This window comes from Hypanus sabinus, chromosome 25 (assembly GCF_030144855.1).
Source record: "Hypanus sabinus isolate sHypSab1 chromosome 25, sHypSab1.hap1, whole genome shotgun sequence".
Lineage (NCBI taxonomy): Eukaryota > Metazoa > Chordata > Chondrichthyes > Myliobatiformes > Dasyatidae > Hypanus > Hypanus sabinus.
Genome location: NC_082730.1, coordinates 33,885,546 through 33,910,868, shown reverse-complemented (window position 1 = coordinate 33,910,868; position 25,323 = coordinate 33,885,546). Strand labels below are relative to the sequence as shown.

General features: G+C 39.7%; 2 protein-coding genes across 6 annotated transcripts in view; both read left to right on the top strand.

Moving 5' to 3' along the window:
* LOC132381151 (mitogen-activated protein kinase 12-like) overlaps window positions 1-10,556 on the top strand; it is a 78,357-nt gene extending 67,801 nt beyond the window's left edge. For both annotated transcript variants that reach the window (XM_059950428.1, XM_059950429.1), the window contains 2 exons: window positions 9,716-9,889; window positions 10,164-10,556. In XM_059950428.1, coding sequence (XP_059806411.1) covers window positions 9,716-9,889; window positions 10,164-10,240 — 251 coding nt within the window. In that variant the 3' untranslated portion in view covers window positions 10,241-10,556. The remainder of the gene's footprint in view (window positions 1-9,715; window positions 9,890-10,163) is intronic.
* Window positions 10,557-17,399: 6,843 nt separating this feature from the next.
* brpf3b (bromodomain and PHD finger containing, 3b) overlaps window positions 17,400-25,323 on the top strand; it is a 93,197-nt gene continuing 85,273 nt past the window's right edge. For 2 of the 4 annotated variants that reach the window (XM_059950422.1, XM_059950419.1), the window contains exon 1: window positions 17,400-17,648. The gene's annotated coding sequence lies outside the window, so the exon portion shown is untranslated. Of the gene's footprint in view, window positions 17,649-20,737; window positions 21,214-24,564; window positions 24,644-25,323 lie in introns of those variants that run through there. The other 2 variants (XM_059950420.1, XM_059950421.1) reach the window with 2 other exon arrangements.

The window sequence follows — 25,323 nt, the reverse complement described above, 5'->3', positions numbered from 1 at the left end:
ACACAAGCAACACAGAAAGTGGTGTGGGGACAGAGTACAGTTACACATACAAAGAACAAGGGAAAAGCACTCAGACAGCTATCCTCCGTGACCTTGGATAGCTGCGGTTCCCTTACCAGGACCAACGATGGACCTTCCCAAACATAAATCAATGCACTTACCTTCAATGAGGTGGTCTGTAAGAGAAACCGAGCCAGGCACATGTCTCACCTTTCATAGCATGGGGCTGGGTGAGATAATCCAATTAATGTGACCAATAATTTAGGTATGCATTGATTAGTTGGGAGGGACCAAATGTTGATTGGCATGTGGTTTGTCCTCCGACCAGACAGCTGGCAGTGCGTCTGTCACGTGGCCGGTATCTCTGGATACACCAACAGACCTTAGATCCCCCATGTACTTTAATCTTCTGGGACCACACTGCCATGCAGGACCTTGTCAAACTTTGCTGAAGTCTATGTATACGACTCTACTTTCAATTTTGTTAATTACTTCTTTAAAAAATACTCAGATCAGATTGGTGAGACAGAATTTTCCTTGCACAAAACTATGCTGACTCACCCAAATCAGTCCCTGCCTTTCCAAGTGAATATAAAACAAGCTCTTTGGAAATTTTCAATTAACTGCCCGCTAATGTAAAGATCACCAACCTGTAGTTCCTTGGTTTATCAGTAATAAATATAAGTAACATTTGTTTCCTCCAGTCTTCTGGTACATCACTCAATGCTAATGAAAATCTCTTTCCTTGCTTTCCATCGTGTCTTGGAATAGATCCTGTATTTGACCCTTCATTTCACAGTGGGTGTTTTGCTGAGACCAGAAACTCCCCCAAATAGCACTAATGATTATGCAAGGCCTGATATTCATCTCCAGCATATTTTTAAAAGCTGTCTGTCGGAGGTCTCTGTCAGTCAGAGTTGACCATGGATATTGTGTCCTAGCTGCCTAGATACGCAAGCCTGGTCAGAACGATATGGAGAGCAAGCTGTTGCCCATGTAACAAGCTCCCCCTCTCCACACATCGGATGAACCCAAAGGAATGTCAGAGACCGATACAGTTTGGTATCAGAAGCGTCGCAGGAGTTGCCAGTCAGCACTGAACTCCGTGTAGGACTGCTTTAGGGACTCCAGCTCTGGATTTTCCCCTCCGTGCTTACTCCAAAAGCCTTCCCATGAGTGGATATAATCGCAAGGCAGTGAAGGTCTGAGATCAGAATTCTCCTGCTTCTGGATGAGCTGCCAACCATAGCCATCGAGCACCATCTGCCCGAAGTGACTGGTCTTAAGGGGCCAGTAGACCGCCTTTGCCCCTTCTGTCAGTAGAAATAGTTCCACTGGGCTTAGTCGCTAAGCCACATCTGAAGGCCAGGAGCTGGACTCGGTTGTCTGAGACTATTTGAAGTGCACGCCATTGGGAGCACTTAATAGGTAGCGTGAGCTTGTCTGCATTACCAACCGTGGCTTTTAAATGCACCAGACTGAAAAATTGAAGTTCTGGCTTATTAACAGAACAACCAATTATTAATCTTGCTTCTTTTGAAATCTGCCTTCTTTGCAAGGCTGCTGCATAGCATTCTGCATTCTTGCTGTTTACTCTGCCCACAGTTTTCCCCTACAGCTTTGACTTACCCGTGTAAAATTAACTGCCAGTGGGAATTTGTCAAAATCTAATACTTCCCTTGCCTCAAAAACATCACAAGCGTCAAACAAATCATATGGGAGAAGACATAAATGAGATCACCATACACATCCAGTTTTCACAGAAACTCATACTCATCACTGGACTTCCCCAGCAACATACTGCATAAAGAAAATGCCTCTTGTGGGTCATATTATGCACCAGCTCTCAGGATGTCTCTGGGAGAATTCTGCAACAGCCTCCCTCCCACGTTATTTTAATATTCATTTGTGAAGCTGAAATTGTAAGAAGGATACTCTGCATTTTGCCCAGTGGGTTCTTCTAAGGGCTCATTTATGATGTTGCAGTTGTGAGGCGAAGTACTTACTATGATTTCCAAATAGGGCTCAATAAAACAGGTACTGAAACCGACCTGACACAGAGCTGATAATGTTAGCCTCCCCTCAGAAAACAATGATATTTATGTATTACTGCAACATCCATAACTGTTTTAGTAAATAGCAGGAAAGGATTTCTATGTTATTGTTTTGTTACTATATCCAGTAACTCCTGTGTTCTTGGAGAACTCCTTGTATTTCGATGATGCAACAATTTCTGCACAGATTTAATGAGTGTTGTTCATTTCTTTCCATTTTCCCTCCACTAAGCCAATAATCTCTAAAGTTATTAATTTTGTTATTTTAATCTCCTTTATAGATTGACTGAAGTGCTTAGCACAACGCTTTACAGAACAGGTGACCTGGGTTCAAATCCCGCCACTGCCTGTAAGGAGTTAGTACGCTCTCTCTTTTACCGCGTGGGTTTCCTCCGGGTGCTCAGGTTTTCTCCCACAGTCTGAAGACAAACTGGTTGGTAGGATAATTGGTCATTTTAAATTGTCCTGTGATTAGGCTCAGATTAAATCGGGGATTGTTGGGCGGCCTGGCTTGAAGGGGCAGAAGGGCCAATTCCGCGCTGTATCCCAATAAATAGAACAAGTAATTTTTAAAAATCTTTTTGCCTGTCCCAAATTACAGGTCTGCAGTGCATTCCTGTTAAAATGTTTTTCTTACCTTTGAACAACTGCCTATCTGACACTATTTGTGTGCTATTTGCAGTGTAAATATGTATCTGCTAGAGCTCAGACTCTTATCAAGAGTCGTGGGAATCTATATTGAAGGATCCAAAAAGTTCCAGAATTTCATTCTTGGAAAGCATGATCACATTTCGGGTGACCTTCCAGTGTCTTGTTACTCGTTCACGTATAGATAAGCTGCCAGGGTTGTGCCAAAGTAAATCTGTCACTGAAACATTCCATCACAGTGAAACAAATGCACAGGTTTAATGTTTGTGAATTCCTCAAAAAATTGCATGCAAAATTTGTAACAGTAGAGAAATATCTACAGATATGCCTTAGAACAAATGAATATATTGTACTCTGTTCTTTTACTCTAACTTTACTTTCTCTGTTGATGTTAAAAACAAAGTGTAGTCAGGCAGGAGTAACCAATGCAGATTATTTTACAAAAGATATTAGCCATGTCACAGGCATTGAGTGCACTTGAGAATTCACTTTTTCATTGAAGATAATTTAGGGATTTGCACTTTGAGATCAGAAAAGTAACTTTTTCATTAATCTACTGGTTATCCATCTTTGACATCAATCTGGCTCATGGGACACAGATCTGCGTGTTTCAATTATCGTTGTAACTACTGTGACCTCGGGCAGCTCCTCAGAGCATTCCTGACATTCTTAACAGTGCAGTACCATAACTGCAAAGAAATATTTTTCATAGAATTACTAAACTTTACTGAATTTATTTTGTCCCTTGTCAGAAAAACAGAAAGAAAAACTATTAAATGTTTTAACAGGAAGATCTGTTTACTTATATTTTGCATCGTAATTGATTCTTTAACAAGAATTAAGCCTTACATTTCAAGTCAAATGGAAGCTGTGAATTACATTCACGTAGGGTGGACTGGCAATAAGAATGGAAGGGTATTTGACATGCACATACAGTACCAGAGTTAGCACCATTGATTTGTACAGAGTGGGAATAAAAGGATCCCTTTCTGGTTAGCTGCCAGTGACTAGTGGTGTTCCATGGGGGTTGGTGTTGGGACTGCTTTTTATGCTGTATATCAATGATGTAGATGATGGAATTGTTGCCAAGTTTGGAGATGATACGAAGATTGGTGGAGGGACAGGTAGTGTTGAGGAAACAGGAAGGTTAGAGAAGGACTTACACAAATTAGGAGAATGGGAAAGTAAGTGGCAAGTGAAATACCGTGTTGGAAAATGTAAGAAGAACTTGCACTTTGGTAGAAGAAATAAACGTCCAGACTATTTTCTAAATGGGGAGAAAATCCAAAAAAAAAAATGCGAAGGGACTTGGGAGTTCTTGTGCAGAACACCCTGAAGGTTAACTTGCAGGTTGTTGGTGGTGAGAAAGGTCATATTTTCAAGAGGTCTAGAATATAAGAGCAGGGATGTGATGCTGAGGCATTAGGGAGGCCTCACCTTAAGTATTGTGAACCGTTTTGGCCTCCTTATCCAAGAAAAGATGTGGTGAAGGTTCAGAGGAGGTTCACAAGGATAATTCCAGGAATGAAAAGGTTATCATGCGAGGAACGTACTCACTGGAATTTAGAAGGATGGGGGCGTGGGGGGGAATCTCATTGAAACATTTTGAATGTTGAAAGGCTTAGATAGAGTAGATGTGGAAAGGATGTTTCCCATGGTGGGGGAGTCTAGAACAAGAGGGCACAGCCTCAGGATAGAGGGAAGTCCATTTAAAACAGAGATGTGGAGAAATCTCTTTAGCCAGAGGGTGCTGAATTAGTAGAATTTGTTACCACAGGCAGCTGTGGAGACCAGGTCATTGGGTGCATTTAAGTTGGAGATTGACGGGTTCTAGATTGCCCATGACATCAGAGGTCACGGGGAGAAGGCTGGAGAGTGGGGCTGAGGAGGGGAAAAAGGGATCAGCCATGATTGAATGGCAAAGCAGACTCGATAGGCCATAATAGCCTAATTCTGCTCCTATGTCTTATAGTCTTATGATTTCACTATTTGGAGGAGTTGTTTATTAGTTTTAGCTCTGAGTGTCATTGCTTAGTTTCATCTGCTAATGCATGAGATAGATTTGCCATCATAATATTTAGGTTTTGGTAAAGGTTCGTGAGAATTTTGTAACTATTAAATTGTTTATTGGAACCATATGAGTGTATTTGGCATCCTTTCTGTTATCGGTAAACTATTCATTGTAAATGCATATGGAGTTACAGAGCACAATGAGAAATTTGCATTCTATCTGTTCCTGAATACAAACTGAGCAGAAATCCACTTAATTCACTAAGTCAAGAAGCAAGTGAATGTATTGAATAGGTAGTTCTTGACTCCATCACATGCTAGACATTAGCTAATCATAAATCAGGAACTCATATTTAATTATCAATGTCTGGGAATATATCATACAGCAGTAGATGAAGATGTTTACTTATGACAATAATCTGGGCTAATTGTTCAATTCATTTTTACCTATATTTAAATTATTATGTTGTCTAATTGCACTAAGTTTCAACATGAGCAACCTGGTATGGTTCCATTTAAAAATAGTTGCACAGAATTCATGTTGCTTACCTGAAAGATTCTATACCTTAAAATCTTAACTGTTTCTTTTTCCACAGATGCTGCCCGACCAGTATCTACAGTTTTTAACTTTTATAATCAAAATCAATTCATAAACAATTACATCAAGTATTTACAGGTTTCCCCTATTGTTAAAGTGAATCTAAATTTATCCAAATAGTTAGAAATTTATGTTGAGGTTTTGCCCTTATAAGCAGAGACTTGTCTTTAAATTGCAAGCTGGAGTCTGTTGATATATCTTGCATGGACCAAAAGTGGATCTAAAGCAAGATTCTGCAGTCCACAGAAATCAGAAATAAAACAGAAAGTGTTAGAAATTCTAAGTGTGTAAGGATACATCTAAGGAGAGAGAATGTAAATTACAAATCATCAGAAGAAAGATCATCGATCTGACATATTACCTATTATCTCTGCAGATTCTGCCTGATTGGGAGAATTTCTAGAATTTACTGGGTAATTTTATCAGGATTTGGATGAGGGAACATTCCCAAAGCACTCTGGGTGCCTTCCTTAAAATACACTGTTTTAAGCCATTGGAAGGTTTGAGACCAGATATTTATTTCTATGACTACTCTTCCTACAGCAAGATAATCAGGGTGGCACAATACTACCATTGGTAGAGCCTCTGTTTCTCAGCTCCAGTAATCCTGGCTCTCGTGCTGTCTCTGGAATTTTCATGTTTTTCTTTTTAACCACATAGTCATCCAGTTTCCTTCTACACCTCAAAGATCCATTAGTTAATTGGCCATCATAAATTGTCCCTAAATTGTAGAGGCATGCTGGAATCTGAGGGAGATTTAATGAAAATGCTGTGAGAGTAAAATGGGATTTGTAATGAATGACAGGGTGATGGATGACAAGGACTCGGTAGGCTGAAGGACCCGTTTCCATGACTCTACATCAATCTTGAAGGGCTGATAAGTTTACATGAAATTGAGTGCCTCCAGTATGAATTGAAGACTAAAATATTTGAAGAGAAATTATGAACCCTACAGGCACTAGTTATTCACTGCACTGCCCTAAAAGTAATTAGGATTGAGTGGGAATAGGCGATATTTAACTCCATGTACTTGTGCAGCAAGGCTGTAAACTTTCCACACAAATATACTGATGTCTTAAAAAAATTTCGGCTTTCATTTGGATTTTTTTTTCCCATTTTGTCTATTATTTGGAGATACTTATAGCAGTGCAGCCAGTCACTGGTGCATGTTATGGGTTTGTCAGTGAGACTCTGTCTCCACTTGAGCTAATCTTTTACTTGGGAATTTTTATGTGAGTTTAATGGCATAGGTTCATAACGTAACAACACTCAAAGTAGCCTACTGTGATATAACAATCATATTAACCGGGTTGACTCTTTCTACAGAGGGATGTAGTTTAAAAAATATTTTGGAAGACATATAGACCATAACCAGTACAGTACAGGAACAGGTCCTACAGCCCACAATGTTGGGCCAAATCAATTAAATCAGTAATCAAATGACCAACTAATCTCTCTTCTGTTTACACAATGTCCATATCCATTCATTTTCCTCACAGGCATGTGCCTATCTAAATGTCCCTTAAAAGCCCCTATCTGCCTCTACCACCACCCCAGGTAGCATGTTCCAGGCACCCAGCACCCTCTGTAATAAACTTGCCCCTCACACCTTAAATGCATGCCCTTTGGTATTAGACAATTCAAACCCGGAACAAGATATTGTCTATCTGTGCCTCTCACAATCTCAAAATTCCCTGTCAAATCTCCCCTCAGCCTCTAGCTCTCCAGAGAATATAACCTAAATTTGTCCAGCCTCTTGGTACACTTGTTGTCCCCCTCCATGCCTTGTGGCACAGCGGGTGGCAACCTTGCTGTTTCCTTAGCATTTGTTTGTTCTTTTACGAGGCTCAACCCAGCACAGATGGAAAGTGTGCAAGGAGCCGGCTGGATCAAATCCGGGACCACCTGCCTCCCAGTCTGGTGCGGATGCCACTGGCTGGCTTCTTGTTATAGCATTTTCCCTTTAATCGATGTGGTATTCTGGTAAATGTCATCTGCACCATTTCCACACTTCGACATCCTTCCTATAATGGAGTGACCAGAATTGTATGCAATACTCTAGGTGTGGCCTAAATAGAGTTCTATAAAGCTACAACATACAGTAACCTCCTGACTTTTAAACTCAATGCCTTGACTAATAAAGGCAAACATGCCATATGCCTTATCAACCACCCTATCAACTATGTAGCCCCTTTCAGGAAGCTATCAATTTGGACCCCAAGATCTCTTTACTCATCAATACTGCCCTTAAGTCTACTGTCTCTTTACATTTGACCTACTAAGATGCAATATTTTACATCTGCCTGGGTTACATTCCATCTGTCATTTCCGCAACTGATCTATACCTCCCCATATTCTTTGTTAGGCTTCAACGCTACCCACAACACTCCCAATCTTTGTAATATCTGCAAACTTACTATTCCACCCATCTTTATAATCCTCTGCTTGATTCTAGCTTCCGAAGCATTACATACTTTTTTCCTTTTTCTTTTTGACTAAATTCATCATTTCTCTTGACATCCAATGTTTCCTTACCTTGACATCCTTGTACTGCTTTCTAGCCGGAATGTACTAGTGCAAGTGGTCTTAAACACCCTCCGTTGTTGGATGTGTACTTGCCCTGAAACAGCTGGTCCCAATGAACTCTCCCTAGTCCTGCCTAATTCTTTCATAATTTGCCCTACTTAAAGTTATTATGCTTTCACAAGGTCTATACTTTATTGTAAAAATAATGGTGTGATCACTGTTCCCTAACTACATAGCCACTGCGAGGTCAGTCATCTGGTTAGGCTCATTACCCAGAAGGTCCAGTACAGCCCCTTCTCTTCTTGGACAAAGTACATTTTGATTTAAGAAACCCTCCTGGATGCACCTAACAATTTCTGCCTCCTCTAAACCTCTTGCACTTAGAAGATCCCAGATTATTTTGGGGAAGTTGAAATCCCCCATGACAACAACTCTGATGTTTTTACACCTTTCCTTAATCTGCATACTCATCTGTTCCTCAATGTCTACTGGGTGTCTGTAGCATAATCCCATCAGAGTGATTGCACCTTTCCTATTTTAGAGTTCTACCCATATACTCAGTGGATGATCCCTCCATTATGTCCCCTCTGAGTGCAGCTGTGATATTGTCTCTGATTAGTAGTGCAACTTGTCCCCCTCCCCCTTTTACTTCCCTCTCTCCCTTTTCTAAAATATCGAAACCCTGGGATATTAATCTCTCTCTCCCCCTCCCCCTCTCTCCTCCTCCCTCCCCCTCTCTCCCCCTCCCTCTCTCTCTCTCGCTCTCTCTCTCTTTTCTCTCCCCCCAAGGGTCTGTAATAGTCAATACATCATAGTTCCATGTACTGATCCATGCTCTAACACCTTTAACCAAAATACTCTTAGCATTAAAATACACATACTTCAAACTATCCATCCCACTGTATCTATTAATTTGTACCTGCCTGTTTTTTTTTACTGGCCCTGACATCTACTACTTCATCATCCTTCCACTTTCTGACCTGGTGCTATGGTTCCCATCCCCCTGCCAAACTAGTATACACCCTCCCACCACTAGTGAACCTCCCAGCCAGGATTTTGGTTCCCTTCTCCAGTTCAGGTGCAAACCATCTTCCTTGTATAGGTCACCTCTGCCACACAAAGGTTCCAATGATCTAAGAATCTAAAAGCTTGACCCCTGTACCAGATCCTCAGCCACTCTTTCATCTCTATCGTTTCATCATTCATTTCATCGTTCCTGCCCTGACTGGCACATGGCATGTGGGGTAATCCAGAGATTTATAACTTGGAGAAATAAATGAAAGCTGGACAGATATACACTCATTAGCTACTTTATTAGGTACCTCCTGTATCTAATAATGTGGCCGCTGAGTGCATGTTTGAGGTCTTCAGCTGTAACACAACAGCCTTAAGGTTTGAGCTATTGTCATTTTCTGCACACCACTGTTGTAATGGTTATTTGAGTTACCATTGCCTTCCTATCAGATTGAACCAGTCTAGCCATTCTCCTCTAATCTCTCTCATTAAAAATGTATTTTGCCCAAATAGCTGTTATTTTGTATTTTGCACCTTTCCCTGTAAATGTTAGAGACAGTTGTGTGTAAAAATCCCAGGAGATCAGCAGTTTCTGAGATACTCAAACCACCCCATCTGGCACCAACAAACATTCCATGATTATAGTCCCTTAGATCACATTTCTCTCCCATTCTATGAACAATAACTGAACCTCTTGACCATGTCTGCTTGTTATGCATTGAGTTGCTGGTACATGATTAGCTGATGAGATATTTGCATTAACAAGGTATACAGGTGTACCTGATAAAGTGGCCACTGATGGTTACTTTTGGATGAAGAGGTGGAAGTTCTCTCTCCTTTTTAAATATCAATTAATTTATTGTAGCTTTGGACCTCCTGGAGAAAATGTTAGTATTGGATGCAGACAAACGGTTATCAGCTGCTGAAGCTCTGAGTCATCCCTATTTTGAACCATTCAGAGATCCCGAAGATGAGACTAAATCAGAGCCATTTGATGATTCTTTGGATCAGATGACGTTGTCCATTGATATGTGGAAAAGTAAGTGAACATAGAATATCTAGTAATGCCACTTAATTTCACATTTTATAAACTTTGTATTTACTGAAAGAATGGCAGAAATAATACTGTATTCCAAACTTAGTACTTAATTTATGGGACATTAACGAAGCAAAAAAACATCAAGGACTCAAATTTAGATTCACTTAATCAAAACTTTGCAAGTATGTAAATTAATTATAATGCTTAGATGCAAAATGTTAAATTTTATGTTTGTACACCAGAATGGAATTTAATAAAATGCCATTGTTTTTAGGGTATGCATTTCAGGAGGTGATGACATTTCTTCCTGTATCAAGTCTAAACAGAATACCCAAGGAAACAGCATTGTAGCTCTGAGACCACCCAGTAACACATGCTGTTGAGGAGAGACAAATGGAGACACAATCTATTTGTTGAAATGAAAATTTTGAATAGTACATGCATGTTTATAAAGGACAGAATTTCATTCATTATAGATTTTGAACATTTAAATCACTTGTATATATCAATAATTAACTTCAGTTGAACACTCCATAAAGTTATTGATGACATGACTAATTGTCAGGAAAACTAGTTGTGAATTTAATCATTTTTATAACCTCTCCACAATGAAACAGGATGTACAAAATATTCTTAGTGAAATAAACTTTTGTTTTCTTTCAACTTACATATGGACATATTGGCTGATTTTGTTTAGTCTCCACATAATTATCTCTCTCCATCATCCACAACAAAGCAAGTTACTACATTGGACCCCATCACCACAGTTATTTCCTTAACTACTCTTGGTTGGAGAAAAATGAGAAGTAATTCAGGTTTGGATTAGTCACGGTATGATCAATTTATCTCCAAGCAAACTCTTCTGTTCTTGATATAGATATGGTGCTAGATGCACAGGGGTGAAATATCTAGAAATCCCAGTTAAATTTCAGTCAAGTTCTAATTGACTCAGAGATGCTCATCACTCCAGTAAAATAAATTTCAAATGCTAAAAAGAATACAAGTATACAGTTCAACTTGTAAACATTATTTTTAAATGCAGGTCTCCAAAGAAATTTGGGAAACGTAAATGAATCGCAAAATTAGTAAGGGGAAATAGCAGGCAATTAGGAAAACAAGGTCTTTACTGCAGGAGGCTTGGAATACTTGAATACAAGTATCTTGTTACAACTGTACAGAGGTTTGCTAACCCTGCTTTGGATCTTTGGGTACTTTTGGATTCTATGTCTCACAAAGAATATAACAAACTAGAAGCCAGAACAATAAACATTATTTGGAATGATTCCTGGAACAAGAGCTCTGTCAAATTAGTGGGCTGGTATGGTAGCATAGTGATTAGAGCACACGTTACATTACCGCTGCTGTTTGTGAAGTGTGTATACTCTCCCTGCGATTCTGTGGGTTTCCTCCCACAGTCCAAAGGCTTACCAGTTAGTAGATTAATTGATTGTTGTAAATTGTCCCCTGATTAGGTTAGAGTTAAATAGGTGGATTGCTGGGTGGTGTTGCTCGAAAGGCTTATTCTGTGCTGTATCATAATAAATAAAGACTGAATTAGATGTCAAAGCTTTGCAGTTTAGAATAGATGAGATCACATTTAAACATTGGCCAATAAGTCTCTAAAGCTAGGGCATATTCCAGGAAAATAGGTTGCATATTTAGGCTTGATGTTAAAAGGTATTTTTTCTTGAGGTTTATGAATTTTTGGAAACCTTCACATTGGACGACCTTGGAAAATGGAAATGGGGGAAAAAAGTAAACCTGAGGTAAAAGATAATGTACAAATTATGAACATGAATTGTCCATCTGGGCCTTAGAGCCTCCTCCATCATTCAAGTTTATGGTTGATCTTCCATCTGAGAATTATTACCTCAATACATAGAAAGCAATCAATCTCAGTTTTGCATGAGCTCAGCAAATGGGCCTCCATAGGCTTCCAGGGCAGAAAATGTCAGATTCACTGTCAGACAAGTGACAGCATTTTACTTTATCTCAGCTGTAAATACCATGGCTTTTACTCTCAAGCTGTTCTCCTGGTCCAGATACCTCAATGAAAGGTATCCCTTTGTCTAGTGTCAAAATGTTTAACAATTTAGTAAGTATCAATGTGTCTTTTTTCATCCTTAGCTCCATAGAAAAAGGTCCTAATCTATCTCTCCTCATAAAGCAAACCCGCCATCTCTGGAACTACTCTCGTGAATCTTTGTCTCTCTCCCTCTGAGACAAGTACATTATTTCTTGTGCAAGGAGAGCAAGAATATGAAGTGCAGTCCCACCTCAGCTACATACAATTGTGATAAGAATTTTCCTTACTGTGCACCAGATAATCTTGCTTTTGCTTTCATAATTGTTGAATGTGTGTGTTGGTTTTTCAGTTACTTGTATATAAACACACCCAGATCCCAACAAATCATTCCGAAGGCAAACAGCATTTTGGCCTTCACTGCAAAAAGGGCTAGGATTTAAATTTTTTTAAAATAGTTGCATCGGGTACTTGGCAGTTTTTATCCCTATTCAAACAAATGTTTAGGGCACCACGACAGTGTTACAGCTAGTGCAACACTATTATAGTACTGCGCATTGGAGTCCCTGCCGTGAATGGGAGTTCTCCAGTTTCCTCCCACGTTCCAAAGACCTACTGGCTAGTAGGCTAATTGGTCATTGTAAATTCTCTATTGATAGGCTGGGGATTCTAGGTGGATTTTTGGGCAGTTTGGCTCATTGGCCAGAAGGGCTTGATCTCTAAATGTAAAAAAGATAGAGAAGCTTTGGAGTTCAAAGGAGATTCAGCAGGCTAATTCCTGGGAGAATTAAGAGAGGTTAGAAAAGTTTAGGTCTGTATTCAAAGAATGAGGAATAACCTAATTCAAATGTTAAAATCCTAAATGGATTTCAAAGAGCAGATGCTGAGATTCTGATAAATGTGAGAATCCTGAACAAGAGGATAAAGCTGCAATAATGGTTGGGGGGGGGGGGGTGCGATCACTTAAAACTGAGATTGGAGGAAATTTGTTCTTTTGGATGTTAGTGATTTGCAGGAATTCTCTACCCCAAAGTGTGGTGGGAGCTAGGCCATTGGATATATTCAATGAGGAGATAGATAAATCTTTGGTAAGATTGAGGAATTGGTTATAGGGAATGGCACAGAAGTTCACAGTACTGAGGCCAGCATAGATCAGGCATGTTCATATTGAATGGTGTGGCAGGTTTGAGGGACATGGTGGATGAGTTCACATTTTTCCCACACGATATTACATCTTCCAAGTTGTGGTCCATTCATTCAGCTAGTTCATATTTCCAAAGCACACTTGCATCCTCCTTGGTACGTGCAATTCTGTCTATATTTATTTCATCAACAAATTTAGCCCTTAGCTAAGTAGTTGACAGATTATAAATACCCAAGGTCAAGTATCACAGCCTTCTCAATTTAGGGTACAGTCAAGTGGCAGAATATGCTTGAAAGGTTTTGTGACCTACTGTTGTGCCTGTTCACTGTGTTATTTGTTAATACAACTGATCATACTGCTCATTGGTCAATATTTTAGTTTTGCAATGTCTTTACATTTCTGATGACTGTCTAAAATTTTTTTCTTGCAAAAGTTTGTTTTTCTCAATACTTGCATATTTCATTTACTTAAGTTTTTATAAAGAAGCTGCATTACTGGAATTTAGTTTTCAACTATTTTGGAATATTCAAGGTCTGTAGATGTCTAAGTTTTAAAAAAGCTGCATATCTTTGCTTTAAGATTTTTTTGTAACTTTACCCCTTATTTCTTCGTTTTTTGTTTTGTTTTCTCCTTTTTACAATCTATAACCTTAGTCTTTAACCTATGTGTAATTCTATTCTAATTATTTTACTACCATGAAGATGTCAACATTACAGGCAAAGTTCAAAGTAAATTTATTATCAACTCACATACATTTTACAGGTTTTGCAACCATAACAATGATTTTCAAATTAATAGGCATACCTTCAAATTTGATATTTGATGTGAAAATTTCTGTTTTGTTTGCTAAAGAAACTGGCAGGAGAAATTGACCAGTCTGTCATTTTAAGTGTATTTGAAACTGATGAAAACTTTGTAAAGAATACCGTTGTTGCCATTTACAATGCATATCTACTTAGTACTAATCAATATACAGTTGCAAGAAAAAGTTTGTGAACCTCTCTTTCTGCATTAATTACTCATAAAATGTGATATGAACAATCTAAGTCACAATAATAGACTAACACAATTATATTACTTCTTGTCAATACTGAGTATTTAAACAATCACAGTCTAGGTTCAAAAAATGTGAACCTGTGGGTAATGTTATTTGTAACAGCAAAAGACGTGCAGAAATCTCTAGAACTTGCTAAAGTCTGTTCATGTGTCCACTAAGAAAAACATTTTACAAGAATGATATTCATGGAAGGACTTTACAGAGGAAACCACTACTCTCAAAAAAAATTGCTGCACGTCTCAAGTTTGTGAAAGTCCATTTGGATGTTCCACATTGCTTTTGGGATGATGTTCTGTGGACAGGTGAGACAAAGGTTGAACTTTTTGGCAGAAATGCACACCGTTATGTTTGGAAGAAAAAGAGCACTGCACACCAACACCAAAACATCATCCCAACTGTGCATGGTGACAGAAGCATCATGGTTTGGGGCTGCTTTGCTGCCTCAGGGCCTGGACAGCTTGCAGCTTGCTTGAGGGAAGAATGAAGTCAGAATTGTACCAAGGCGTTTTACAGGAGACCGATCAGTCACTTGAAGCTTAGTAGAAGTTGGATGATGCAACAAGACAACAATCTGAAAAATAAAAGTAAATTCACAACAGAATAGTTTCAAAAGAAAATTTGTGTTTTGAAATGGCCAAATCAGAGTCCAGACCTTAACCTGAAAAGGGCTGTTCATGCAAGGTATCCCCAGGTATACTGATGAAATGAAACAGTTTTGTATGGAGGAATAGTCTGTTGTTCCTCCTCACCGTGTGCAAGTCTGATCAGCAACTACAAGAAATGATTGCTGGAGTTTCTACCTGTTATTAAATACAAGGCTTCACATCCTTTTTCCAGCCTGGACTGTAAATTATTACACAATGTGTTCAATACAGACATTAAAAATACATTTGTTTGTGTGTATTCAGTTTAAGGAGATTGCATTTGTCTGCTAATTAGAAGAAGATCAGACCGTATATTATGAGTAATTAATGCAGAAAACCAGGTAATTGCAAAGGGGTCACAAACCTTTTTTTTTGCATCAAATCAGTAATAATGAAATAAAAAATAATTAACAATATTTTATTGTGTTGGAAGGGATAAAGCAAATGCTTCATGGAGAACTGTAAGTGCATGAGGCAGCATATTAAAGATTTGTGCGGAACAGTACAAGATAGAAATAATGCGTGAACAATCCTTGATAGCATCAGGTCATCTGCAGTGTGAGTGAATTTTTCTGAGATTCAAGCTAGTGCCAGTGTGGTGTGAATGCCAGTAACAAAAGCAACCACAGTAAGAGAAGCCTCTTGCACTGTAAGTTATGAAAGAATTGTAGTATCTAATGAAAATTTAAAAATTGCAATTACGGGAAATCTGAAATTAAAAAAAACCCAGAAACTGTTGGCAAAGCAGCATCTGAGGAAAGAGAAAAATAATAAAGTGAAGGTTGAGTCTTGGACCAGGAATGTTAAATACATTTTCCAGTATGTTCAATTTTTATTTGTGTCAGACAATATAACAATTCCATTTCTGATAATGTTGGCATGGTATGTTATTGTGATACTCTCATTCTTGAATACAAAAACACAACCAATTTTAGTTCTTAATTACCTCAGTAAAATGTAACACTCAGTTTATGAAAATATATAAAACTGAGGCTGGTCATGTTTCCTAGACTACCTGAGGCAAAAATGAATCAATTACTAATAGATTTGTAACTGAAAAAACTTGAAAAATGTTAATCCATGTTTAATACAAGCAATTTAAACTATACTGACAAGATAGTACATGAAAATGGATCTTCCACTTCAATAGCTAATTAAACATCCAACATGATTATTAATCTGATTTAATTTGGATTGTTACTTGGAACTTAGCAGGAAGGATTCTGCCTACTCTAAAGCAATTTCAACCTCTGTGGTGCTTATATGTTGACATGCCACTCAATGAACGCAATTTCATTCACCGTGGTAGGGAAAGAATTCTATAAAACATCGCTTTACACAAACCATTGGAAGTGACAGTTCGAAAAAAACACTTACTGCTGGAGTGTTCCGCAACTGGGTATATTAAACACATCAAATTTGATTTTTTATATCTTTTATTGTAGTATTTTATCCTGAAACACTGATCAATCTAAATCATAGGATCGAATTTTCACTTTAAATCGTAATTAGGCTTCTCTTGCAGATATGGATCCGCTCCGATCATTTCGCATAATGCAATACCAAGTGCGTTAACTGAACCACCGCTGCACACTGTTATTTCATCTACATTTTAATTGAAGAAACTGGCAGAAGGACAACTTGTATGATGAGATTAGTTTGAAATTCCACACTTTAAGGGCATATTTGGCGTAACATTTGGTTTTAATCAACGATTAACAATGACTATATTAAACAAACGAAATTCTTGAGCGAGGAATCTTTAGCCTTCAAACGTCTATCCCAATTGTGAGAATGCAGATGTTGTGATCTGAAAGCGAGATAAAAAATAAACTGCTGAGAAGAACTCACCGGGTCAAGCAGCATCTTTAGGGGTAAGATGTGTGTTGATTCGGGTGGAGATCCCAAGTTCGATGCCGCTTAACCCCAGTTCATCCAGCAGCCTTTTTTTTGGAGTGTCCTAATGTTTTCTTGCAAGTTACTAAATCCCAACGCTGTGCAAGTTTCAAGAATCGACTGAAGTGCGCCAAATCCCCTACTTTGTTTGCGAAACGTAACTTTTCTCAAGTTTGGAAACTATTTATTTGGATTGAAGTTTTGAATTTTAGTTCTTGAAATTCTCATGGCCAGCGGTTGTAACGTTCAGCGCAACCTAAGCCTTCGCTTTAAGAGGACCTCAGAGGCAGCTTAAACCCCGGGAAGTTGCTACAAGTGTCTTTTATTCTCTTTTAAGTTGTGCATTTGGACTGTTAATGCCGGGGACAATTAAAACCACTGCCTGACAGCGGTTTAACATCTTGCAGCCCGCCCATCATTTCGAAGCGCTAGCACCGCACTCGGATTCACGCCTCCTCCGCCGCCGAGTGTCGGCGCAAGGCGGACGGGGCCGCCGCTGCACGCGCGCGCGGGGAGGGCGCCCGGCAGCAGCTCGCGACCGCCGTCCCACCGCTCGCGCGTCCGGCCGCCGCCGCCACCGCCACCGCCGCACGGGGTTTCCCGTTTGCTCGGGTCATGCGCAGGGGCGTGTCCGGCTTGTGATTGAAAAGAGCTTTCCCCCTCCCCCAACCCACACCTCCTCCCCCCCTCCCAAACCAGCGGCAAGGGTTCGCGTTCCTACCGCTATCTTACGTACTCTTCCTTACACTAAAATCTCCATTAAAGTCCGTCTTTGTTGACGCCGGGCTCCGACGAAACATCCATCGGGTGCACTATGAAGCGCCCCGATCTGAGGGGACGACATATTCAGCGTTGAACAACGGCAGATAACCGGCGCTCCTGGTGCCATTAATTATAATTGCGGCCCGGAGGAAATTTTTTTTTCTTCTTTCCCTCGCCCCCCCCCCCTCCTCCCCTTCTCCTCTGTCCCCGACTTTGCTGGTCTCGCGTACAAGGTAAATGGCGTTTTTAACACGTTGTTGTGCGCGTTTGTTTGCCAGTAATTTGTAAAGTGGAGCTGTGAGCTTTGTGATGCGCTGCCGCCGGCGAATGAAACGCACTCAGGTCAGCCGTTAGAGGTCTGTAATTAATATGCGTTGGGGGTCGCTTGTTGTGGGAAGAGTCGCCATCTTGTTCCACTGTAAATTCTCTCCGTCCAACCGAACCTGGTCAGAGCTGATCCCGCCCTCTCGCCACGCTGATTGGCGGCCGAGGGTAGGGCGGCTGTTCTTGATTGGCACTCGGTTCCAGGCTTTGCTGCTGGCAATTGGCTGAAGCCGTTGCCGATCACCGTCTGCCATTGTACATCCGTTAGCAAGGTAGGTAGTGATAGAGCATGTTGGGGGGGAGGGAGATAAGGGGGGGTCAGTTTTGAAGGGGGAAATTCTGGAAAATTCCACCTAGGGGTATGGGCGGAGTCGGTATCAGAAAGGACAGGGATCGGGCAGGTCGAGTCCTGAACTGGGGTCTGCTAGATTATTCTGGTGGCGATATTTATTTGCGGCCTGGACGGTTGCCTGCACCGACAGGAGTTAAATTCAAATGCGCCCGGGAAAATTATTTGCTGCAGTGACGTCAGTTACCATTTTAGCCCCGCCCTGATAACTCCTACGTCACTGAACAGCTGAGCTTGCTTTGGTGTGGATGTAAATGGAAAACAGACGCGAATATCATAGTGTTACAACCTGAGGCCGTGAATAAGTAAACACAACACTGAGCTGGGACCTCGGGCCATGTCAACAGTATTGTGCACATTAATGTGTATTTGGTAGTTTATTAAAACCAGGGGAACTGAATTATGTACGTATTCTGTATATATGGGGTCAACTCCTTTTATACTTTGGTACATATTCCCAGTATGCGAGCAGAAGCTAAAGCAGGTGAATCCAGTACAGTGCTGGTCTGAGGAAACACCAGCTTCTACGTGACTGCTTTGTTGGTTGGACTATGTTCAAAGACTCAGCTGCTAGTCATTATCATAGTGGATTTCATTAGTAAGTGTGTTGAGGACTGTGTACTAAAGAGTGTCTAGGTGTGTCAAACCTGAAAGCATGGATGAACCAGGAAGTCTAGGTTGCAGCATTTAAATCAGGTGACCCTGACTTTTATGAGAAATCAAGATGTGTATAAGCTCTGTAAAACTATCAGATATGCTGAGACAAAGTATCAGGCCAAAATCAAGTACCAGTGAGCTATGGCACAGCTTACATACAAAACAAAGTCGGACAGTAGTGATGACTGCAGCTTATTCTTTTCCTTAACACGTATTTTAAACAGAAGTGAACACCCACCACAACATTGTCCAATGCACTTGAATCTCTGGGTGGAATCTCTTTTCTTTTGGAAGCGTAAAATCAATCTTGCAGAATGCCCCAGGCCTGGGTGGCTCTGGCTGTGTTATTAGATTCTGTGCAGATCAGCTGGCACGGGTATTGGCAGACACTTTTAAACTCCTTGGTCAGGCGATCATTCTTCCTGCTTTAAGAAGACCACTATCATCTCTGTACCCAAGGAAAATAAGATAACATGCCTTAATGATCACCAACTAGTGGCTCTGATAATTACCATCATGAATTGCTTCGAGTGGCTGGTTTTAGCACCCATTATCTCCAATTTTCAAGACAATCTCAACCCACTACAATTTGTCTAAAGCTATAACAGGTCTATGGAAGATACTTTTATTTCTGGAGCATCTGGATGGCAATGTCACATACATATGTCAGATTATGCCTTCAGTACTATAATTCTAAGCAAATTCATCACCAAACTCTGGACCCTGGGAGTTGATGCTTATCTCTAACGGGATCCTTGATGCCCTGACCAGCAGACCACATTTAGAAAGGATAGGTAGCACACCTCCGCCATAATTATTCTAAACGTTTGTGATCTGTAAGTTTGCTTCCTCAGCCCCGTATTCTACTCACAACACACTCATGATTGAGAGGCTGGGTTCTGCTCTAACTCCGTCTACGAGTTTGTAGGTCATACCACTGTGGTAGTCTGTGTCTCAAATAACAGAGCTGGAGTACAGGAAGGAAATAGAGTTTAGTGCATGGTGTCATGACAACAACCTCTCTGTCAATGTCAACAAAATAAAAGCTTGTCATTGACTTCAGAAAGGGGTGGTGCAGTGCATCTGCAACAATGTCAATGGTGTTGAGGTTGAGAGTTTCAAGTTCCTAGGAGTGAACGCTACCAGTAGCCTGTTCTGGTCCAACAATGTTGATGTCATGGCCAAGAAAACTCAACAATGTCTCAGCTTCCTCAGGAAGCTAAAGAAACTCAGCATGAACCCATCGAGTTAACAAATTTTATAGCTGCATCATAGAAAGCTTTCAGCTTGGATGCATAAGGATTTGGCATGACAACGGCTCTGCATGTGACCACAAGAAAATCCAGAGAGTGGTCAATACAGCTCAGCACATCACGGAAACCATGTACTCTCTACAGTTCTTGCTGCCTCAGTAAAGCAGCCAACATACTTATAGACCCCATCCACTCCAGACATTTTCTCTTTTCCCCTCTCACATCAGGTAGTGTGAAAGCATATACCACCAGGTTTAAAGACCGCTTATACCCCAGTTGTCAAACATCGGCATATACGATAAGATGAGCTCTTGACCTCACATTCTGCCTCGTTACGATCTTTCACTTTGTTTACCTGCACTGAACTTTCCCTGTAGCTTTCACACATTGTTTTATCTTGTACTACCTCAATGCACTTTATGAACAGTTTTTCAAGTGCTGTATGTGAAAATAATAAACCGATACCAATATGTTCATCAAGGTTGCAAAATAAAAAGAGCCGCATCAAACACTGTAAATTGGTGAAGTTGAGGGTCTTTTTGAACTACAAATTGTGGCAAGTCAATTTTCTATTTTTTTTATAAGTTTGCAATTCACTGAATCCTGCATTCCAAATGTGCATTCTTGTTAACAAAATACTATCAACAAACAGATGCACTGTTAAGCAGTGCAAGAAGACAAAAAGCATTTTGGGTACCAGTCAAAGGATTAAGTTTTCTATTCTGCATTCTTTTTTATTTTTACTCTCTGTAATTATGCATGACATGATCTCTCTGGATGGTGCACAAACTAAAGCTTTTCACTGTTTTGTACATGTGACAACAATAAATCAATATGAAACTAATAAATCCATGTACCTTGGTTCCCCAAGGCTGAGTAAGTTTATCAAATAAATAGCTTAAATGTACACTTGAGGAAAGTGAAATTTTATCTCCAATCTATTGCATCTCTTAATCAAAACGTACAAGTGTATTAGAATTGGCCTTAGTTCCATGGATTCGCAAGGAAAGACTGGTCAGGATTTTAGTTCTTAATTGCAAGCTAACAACTTGTTAAGGATGTCAAATAAAGATTGGACGCGACTTTTTGTTGCATAACTTTTTATTGCGCACTGTTGAGGCTTATAAGCAAGTAATGGATTTTTATTTGAGCAATGGCATGCTGGCTCTGATGGAGGAAAACTTGACAAGCTGTATTAATGTGGCAATATATTACGTAAGTACAAAACAAAATGTTCTACCATTTTCATTTTGTTGTAAATTATTGCTGACATTATGGGTATTATTGTAACTTGACTGCCTAAAAATATTTTATTGTAAGGAGAGCTGATGATAAGGGGAAAAGACAATTCCTTTCTTTTCCCCCACAGTTACAGCAAATGCAATTGTCAATTATTCCTGCTTTTCCAAAGTTGGGTTGATATGCAACATTTAAGTAACCTTGAAATGTAAGATTTGGTTTAATAATATTTTTGTAAGTGTAGAATACTTCAGAAAATTTATTTTCTTGTTTGAGGTTTAGGTGGACCTTTTAAATGGTCTGTATTAATGGTTAAACAATCTTCTTGACACTCTTTAATACGTAGAATATTATTACCTCAATTAAAATGTAAGTATTTAAAAATTAATCTGTATATTTTAATTTCTACTTAAAAAAGAGTTGACATTTGTCCTTTCACTGCTTGGAAGTACTTCAATGTTTAATCATTTTGATGAGATCTCTACTGGTTCCCTGGAACTCGTGCAACTCCCAACTCAATAGTTTCAATAGTTCCATTTAATATCAGAGAAATGTATGCAATATACATCTTGAAATTGTTTTTTACAGACATCTATGAAAACAGAAGAGTGCCCTAAAGAATGAGTGACCGCCCTGTCTGCCCTCCCACGCCCTGACCCCCCTGTCCGCCCTCCCACGCACTAACAGTAGCAAAGCAACCATCCTCCTCCACCCCAACTTACTTATGAAATAAAAGCATCAACATCCTCCACCCACCAAGCAAGCAATAATAAAGCCCCCAAGAAAGATCATGATCTGCAGTATGACAAAAACTAATCGTTCATAATTTGACATACTACAGGCTCTCTCCCTTCCTAATAAGGGGAAAGAGAAGTGTCCCCCTTTCACAGCAGGAGGGGAGGCATAACAAAACTACTTGCTGAGTTGTGATGACAAAGTCTGTCGAGGCGCTGATGACACCAATATCCTTAGCTGAATCAAAGCTGGTGATGAATCAGCACGTTGAAGGGAGATTGAGAATATGGCTTGAGTGGTACCACAGCAACAAATTGACTCTGCAAAGGTGGATAGCATAAGAATTGGTGGAGTTGATGGCTCATTGTAGGGAGGTAGCTGGCATTTTGAGGATGCTCAGTGCTGACATTAACTTTTTCTTAAGCTCATCCCTCCTACTGGGACATAGGCAGCCAACAGCAGCTCGCTAGAGTCCTCCGTCCTGGGCCGAGGGTTGATCGGCCTTGTGGCTTCCACTTACACCACACGATAGATCTTCTAGGTGAAGATCCTTCCTCTCCCAGGGATGAGGTCTTTGGAGCTTCTTTTGGTGTTTCTGTAGCTCTTGAGTTTTGAGTTGGGCTTTATACCCAACCCTTCTCAATTCACAGTGGAGCTTGGGACCGTCCATTTTAGAGTTTTCTTTTACATTGCTGATGAAAAAAACCGGAAGTCCCCATTACGGGATCAGAGGCGGAGAGTGTTGGTAACTTTAAATTCCTTTGTATTATCATTTCAGCGGATCTGTTCTGGGACTAGCATCTAAGTGCCATTACAAGAAATTGACATATTTTGTAAATTTGTTGTGTATAGTTTGTATTAATACACATTATATTACAGTAAATGGGTCTTCATGGAACATTTATTAAAATGTTCCATGAAAATTAGGAAGGAGATATATAAGTGTGAACAATACACCAAAATTCAGGAGGAACTCAGCAAGCCGAGCAACATCTTTGGAAAGGAATAAACAGTCACCATTATGGGCCAATAATCTCCCTCCTACCATATATCCCTGCAAGTGAGACAAATGTAACACCTGCCCATTTACCTCCTCCCTTACCAGCATTCCGGGCCCCAACTAGTCCTTCAAGATGAGGCAACACCTCACTTACAAATCTGTTAGGGTCGTCTATTGTATCCGGTGCTCCCGATCGGTGTGTCCTCTACATTGGTGAGACCCGAGGTAAATTAGGGGACCGCTTTGTTGAGCGCACACACTCCATCTGCTAAAAGTGGAATTTCCCAGTGGCCAACTATTTTAATTCTCGTTCTGACATGTCAGTCCATGGCCTCCTCTTCTGCTATGATGAAGCCACTCTCAGGATGGAGGAGCAACACCTCATACTTTGTCTAGGCAGCCTCCAACCTGATGGCATGAACATCGATTTCTCGTTGTTAGTATGTAAAATGTTCTCTTTTTCCCCCTCATTTCTCCTTTTTTTTTCCTATTCCCCACTCTGGCCTCTTACCTCTTCTCACCTGCCTTTCACATTCCCTTTGGTGCCCCTCCTCCTTCCCTTTCTCCCATGGCCAACTCTCCTCTATCAGATTGCTTCTTCTCCAGCCCTTTAGCTTTCCCACACACACTGCTTCACCTTCAAGCTTGTTCTTCCTTCTCCCCCCTACCTTATTATTCTGGCATCTTCGCCCTTCCTCTCCAGTCCTGGTGAAGGATCTCAGCCTGAAACATTGAGTGTTTATTCTTTTCCATAGATGCTGTCTGATCTGCTGAGCTCTTCCAGCATTTTGTGTTGGTTGCTCTGGATTTGCACTGCCTGCAGAACCTCTTGTGTTATTGACTCAGTTGGCCCATTAGTGTCCTTCAGTGTTACAAGGAAATACGAGAAATTGCAAAGTTCATAAAAATATTTGTTATTTACAATGGTACATTCTTTCATTTTTGAGCTCAGTGTTTTTCTGCTGCCATTCTATTTTAATGTCTAAGTTTGCTGTTTTTTATTTGATACTTCCCTATTATTATGGCCAATTGTTTAGAAAAAAAGTTGAAATCTAACTGTGATTTTAAACACACCACAGATATCGTATTGAATATAGTATTGAATTTTAATTTTATCCTGATTATTATGATGCAAGATTTATACATCACTACCAAAGTAGAGCATTGGTTAAGACACAGAAAATTGTTTTTGTGACTAAATGAGAGGCTTATTGAATTTATATTTCTCTAATGTTGGTTATGGTTACTTTGGCATAATGAGTTTTTACTTTTTTCATTGATACATAGGATAAATGAGGGTGACTAATGAAGTATAATTCTCTATCCTTGTAAATTTACTGGCCATGCTATTTTCAATCAGGACTTTAAAAAAAAATTATTAGGATGGCATTGCTAAAGAAATGATCTACTCCAGTCTTCAAAATCTAAATAGGCAAACTAGCAAATAATAAATGCAAGTTGAAAATACTGGATTCAGATGGGAAATGTGTAGTTTATTTAGAAATTTGGTATGAGAGAAGAACAATTTTTTCCCTTTTAATGGTTTTACAAATGGTTTTACCTTTTATTTTACAAATTTGGTTCTGTTTTAGAAACTTCAACTTTTTTCCCATCTCTTTGGTGTTATAACATTCTGGTTTCTCATGATCCTCTTCAGCCTGCTGCCTACTGGTAAGAAAAGAATGCACATTTTATTTATTGATAAATATCTGTGCAGCTGCATATTCATTGAAGGGAGATGTGAACTAAAATATTTGAGATGCCTGTGATATTATATTGCACGCATTGTCAAGACTCATTGATATTTCCCAGTGATGGGGGTTGACTTTTAACATTGGTAAATAACTTCCTCAGTATTTTTGTAAGTATAATATAAACCCATATAGGCCTTTCATAGAGTTGGGGGCTTGTGTCTGACCTCCTGAATCAAACAGTTAAATATACATTTTGTTTGCACTTCCAGTCACCCAGCTTTTGCATTTATAACCTGGTTGCAGATTTGCTGAATTTAGCCACTTTTCATGCCTTCAAAAGTTGTCAGCCTGGAAAAAGTGCCCATGAGAAGACTTGAATGAGTTAACAGTTTAGTCAGACTGTATCTGCACTTGCCATAATTGTGAAAAGCGATTAGTTTATACAGACATTATCTAGTTTCCTGTTATATATTGAATAAAATCAAAAAGCACTTTTGTGTTGATTGTAGACCATTTGTCACAGACATTCATTCTTGCCTTGCCTTTGGTGTTATGTATTGAATCAACATTGGAGGCATGGCCACCACAAAAATTTCTATATAATTTTGAATGAGCCTCCATTTGGTTTTAAAGATTAAAGGATTTAAAGATAGAATT